Source organism: Vanessa cardui, chromosome 7, assembly GCF_905220365.1.
Source record: "Vanessa cardui chromosome 7, ilVanCard2.1, whole genome shotgun sequence".
Taxonomy (NCBI): Eukaryota; Metazoa; Arthropoda; class Insecta; order Lepidoptera; family Nymphalidae; genus Vanessa; species Vanessa cardui.
Window position 1 is genome coordinate 7,650,605 of NC_061129.1, and position 4,548 is coordinate 7,655,152.

At 27.7% G+C, this 4,548-nt stretch overlaps 1 protein-coding gene across 1 annotated transcript; it reads left to right on the top strand.

Annotated features, from left to right (window-relative positions):
- The first annotated feature begins 711 nt into the window (after positions 1-711).
- LOC124531092 (PITH domain-containing protein CG6153) lies at positions 712-2,886 on the top strand. The gene is made up of 4 exons (XM_047105547.1): positions 712-1,027; positions 1,439-1,560; positions 1,761-1,865; positions 2,621-2,886. Exons 1-4 carry the CDS (start codon positions 851-853, stop codon positions 2,829-2,831), a joined length of 615 nt encoding a protein of 204 aa, XP_046961503.1. The 5' UTR covers positions 712-850; the 3' UTR covers positions 2,832-2,886.
- Positions 2,887-4,548: the final 1,662 nt, after the last annotated feature.

The following is a 4,548-nucleotide window of genomic DNA, read 5'->3' on the forward strand; positions in this document are numbered from 1 at the left end:
CTTATTTTTTAATGCTAAATGCACAATACTAAGCGTTACACTTCTTGTTATTTCTAAAAAAACTACTTCGATTATATTTTTATTCTATACATAGGTATATTTTTTCAAAATTTGTCATAAATGCAACTTAAAAAAAGTTTCAATTAAAATCTATTTTTTTCTTTCGTTTTATAAAAACGATTAAACACTGGATATTTGTCAATATTTAAATAATAATTATCGGTCCAAATTTAAAACTGCGGGATGGAAAACTAATTTATTTCAATATTTTTTTGATTTTTTTTCCTCAAAAATGCCTCAAAAACTTAAAATTCTTTATGAAACTTGGCATGCAGATTATTTTAAAAACATAACCGTTTTCTTAGCTTTCCATAAATGTATAAAAAAATGGAAATTATTTCAAATCAATCGAAATAAAATCACCAGAATTGAAAGGAAGCTGATGGACATTCGTATTCGAACATGAACGAATTCGTACTAAAGGTCGCTCTTTAAAATTTTCATAAAATTAACTAAAAATAAAAACAAATAAAAAAAAAGCTTACTTATTTACTAAACTGACATACTTAATACAAATTTAAAATAAAATTTAGAAACCTCCTAACGGATATACGTCGAGTTACCAATAACGCTGTATATTATATATCTATCGATAGTTTCACTATCGATAGATCTGTACATCACAGATTTGAATCTGTGAATTTTGTGAGACAGCTGATATTTGACAGTGACGTAATGTTATGGTGATTAAGTAGAATTTGAAAATTTTATTGCAAGTTGCAATTCAATGTAATTATTTTTTATATCAATATAAATCCTGTGAGAGTACAATTCATTTTGAAAAGTGAAAATGTCTCACAGTCATTGTAATCATGACCACAGTCATGAAAATTTAGATGAAATAGGCATACAATACAATTTATTTGAAAAAATTGATTTAGAAAACCTCCAATGTTTGAATGAAAGTATTGATGGAGCTGGAAAAACTGTATTTAAGCCGTGGGAAAAAAGATTAGATAGGACACAGGTATCGAAATTTTTGTTCCATTTTAAACATCAATTATTATTTCAATGCTTATAAAAGTAAGTTTTTGGTTTTAAATTCAAAGTTTAGTATTTGTAAATGCAATTATTAGATTGTGTTATATCTATATATAGTTATAAGTAATATTACATAAAATTAAGATGTTGATATTCTTAAAGTCTATGTTATAATTGTTTTGTTTTTTGAATTAGATAACTCCATTTCATCTTAATATTCAGTTCAAATTAAATGAATATCTCCGTTATTATTTTATACATATATACCTAATGATACATAAAATTGTAAGACTTTCAGTCTTTTAATATTTTTCAGTACTGTCCAGTTAATAATAAAACATTAACTTTTTGTCAAAGGAGAGTCTAGAAACTAAATTTTGTATATAATATTTTACAGTATGTTGAAAGTGATGCAGATGAAGAATTACTATTTAATATACCATTTACGGGCAATATTAAAATAAAAGGCTTAAGAATTTCCTCAGAGGATACAGATTCGCATCCGGCTAAATTAAGACTGTAAGATTACAAAATTATAATTTTAATAATTAACAATATTGTATGTAAATTTAAATATTTGTCTGCTGAACATAGGAATTATTCAATAAAATTATTGTATACATATGTAAAAATGTTTATTATATCTGTTGCTCTATATCTACAAATATAAGATTTGCATTTTTTATTATATTTCTAAATTAAGCAATTCTCTGATGCAGATTTAAAAATAGACCCAATATGACATTTGATGATGTATCGATGGAACCTGATCAAGTATTTGATCTCCAAAAGGACAGTGAAGGTGTTTTAGAATACAGTCCAAAGTAAGTTTTTAATATTCTATCAGTATTAAGTCCAGATATCAGTATCAAGTATCAGAACTGTAAAGGTTCTATAGAAACCTTTACACTTCTATATACTTACCATCTCTCAACAAAACTAGCTCACAACTTGTATAGTTTTCTCTATGTGAAGGATGGCGAAAATGATCTTAACCCGGAGTTGCTTAATAGCTAGATTGAGCTCTGGCTAAGACTTGGTAGTTTGTAGTGTCACATTCATAATATTATTTTTTCATTTTAATATGTAAGATGATATCAATTACTGAATGGCTCTCCATAACTGGGATTCCCCCACAATAAATAAATATTTTTTCACCTCTATAATTATTTTCGTTGTATGGAATGTCTTGACTATGAAACATACTCGTTTGTATAGTTTAGAGTAAGAATTAATATTGACCGATCTTTCAATATAAAGTTAATACAACCTTTGCCTATTCATGAGAATTCTGACAGACCAATTATTAAAAATGAGAAAACTCCTGGAAATTATTGTCTTAGAAGTAAATGTCACTTTAAGTTGTTTTTCAATTAGTTTAGAAAAAAATGTTTACAAAATTTGAATTTTGAAAACTGGGTGAAAACGAATATGAAGTAGACAGGATCGCGTAATGCAACAAAGCACATCATATCGAACGTACTAATCCCACGACGTATTGTTCGGTGGACAGTGAATCTTTATTAGGTACTGTTTATATGTTTGTATTTGTAATATTGTACTTTTTGTATTGTTTTAGAATTGTCACATTTTCGTCGGTTTCACATTTGACAATGCATTTCCCAACAAATTTTGGAGCTGAAAATACAAGAATTTATTATATTGGTCTAAGAGGAGAATGGACACCGGGCCATAAGCATGGTGTAACCATCTGCACATATGAAGCAAGACCGATGCTTGAAGATCATAAATTAAGTAATATGGATTCTGTTTCTAAGGCTATTCAATAAAATAAACTGTCATATTTAAATAATAATTCTTAATAAAATCAACTAAATCTTTATACAATTTGTATTTTTTTTCGTGTTATATTTTATATTTTTTAATAAATCCACTTCAAAGCGGCAATCAAAAGTATTGGAATGAAATAGATAAAATGACATAAGAAATAATTGTAGGGCACGTAACGCTTTTGTACTCGTAAAAGCTAACATTACACAAACATTAGGGAAATTTTCATAAATCTGTTGATCCCATTGCCTCATAGTCGAATCAAAGAATTCAACAGGTTGTCTATTAATGGAATAAAGTCTTCTGGATCTCTGATAAGAATGGGCGTTCGACAAGGGTCAGTTTTGGGTCCTTTTCTGTTGATGCCATTCATAATCAGTCGTCCTTTTTTTGTTAAAGGTATTTGCGGTATTGTATTGTTTTGGCAACTAAAACTTATTACTTTTTAAAATTGCTAGGAAACAACCTAATTATGACGATGTAAACAATCTCTGATAAAAAGTCTTTTATCTTTTTGACTTTTTTTACTCGCGGTTACGTTTTATACAATACCATTCTCAAATCGTATTTGTATATATGTATTTAAGGACTTAATTTTAAGTATTTTAGGACTTAATTTTATTTATACGTAAAGTAAATTTAAAAGATAATTCTTAGTGCTAAAAAGTTTGCCTCACCTAATGTAAGAATGCAAAATGTCAAGTTCCTTTAAACAGTAATGATCAAAATGTAACCGGCAATATCTCTACAAATCGCTTTTGTTTCAAAACTTCAATGAAATCCTCATATATCGTCTCTGACAGAAACACCCATCTTCATTTGGAAAAGTGAGACAACTAACTGATGTTGATACTGCTACAATGCTTCTATATTGAATAAAGGAATTAGATTTGACTTGACTTTTCGAAAGAAAAGGTGACAACTGAAAATCATTATGAGGATATGTGAAGGTAAGGTAATATAAGGTTACAACTAGTTTCCGACTTCGGAAAGTTATTAACATGGCACACGGTATTTGTTAAAAAAATAATTGTTGTTTACCGATATAATCTGTAAATTAAACCGCGGAAAACAGTAACAACTGAGTGTCTTATCGATTCTGCTCTGTATAATCTTCTTTCCAAACCAGTGGGAGCATTAAAATTAATTCAGCTATGCAACATGATTCAAAGATGCTTTTTAAGATTATGATATGAATATAATACTGTTTTGAATTACCAATTCGTTAATGTGTGTTTAGGTTGTTGAAAATGTTTTTGTTATTGTTTGTTAAAACACGTTCATACAATTATGGTTGACTAATGTCTATCTGTCCTAGAATTACTTCCAAATTGCCATCATCGAAGTTCAATAAAAAGGCCTTACAACTTCGCTATAAAAAGTCATGAGTGGGTATCGATTTTAACATGAAATATCAAATAATGATTAAGACTTAGATTATATAATAAATAAAACAGCGCAATATTTTATTAATTTAAATTTTATATTAACATTAAAATAGATTGTCTACACAGTGTAATTTATTTACAAAAATGTATAGGTATTATTAAAAATATTCTTGAACAATATTTCTATTGACTTAGAGAAAAAACTGTGTTTGCATTAGAAGAGCATGTTATTCTAGTTCAAGAAAAAAAAACCTAGAATGGCGTCAGGATAATACAAAAATAAGACACAAGGGATAAACACATAAGAGATATAAGTTGTCATAATATT

What these genes read in the sequence shown, in the direction of transcription:
- LOC124531092 (XM_047105547.1), top strand. Translation starts at nt 851, where the DNA reads ATGTCTCACAGTCATTGTAATCATGACCACAGTCATGAAAATTTAGAT. An exon ending in AAAGATTAGATAGGACACAG is followed by an intron (nt 1,028 to 1,438) that starts GTATCGAAATTT and finishes AATATTTTACAG; the next exon opens with TATGTTGAAAGTGATGCAGA. An exon ending in GTTTTAGAATACAGTCCAAA is followed by an intron (nt 1,866 to 2,620) that starts GTAAGTTTTTAA and finishes GTATTGTTTTAG; the next exon opens with AATTGTCACATTTTCGTCGG.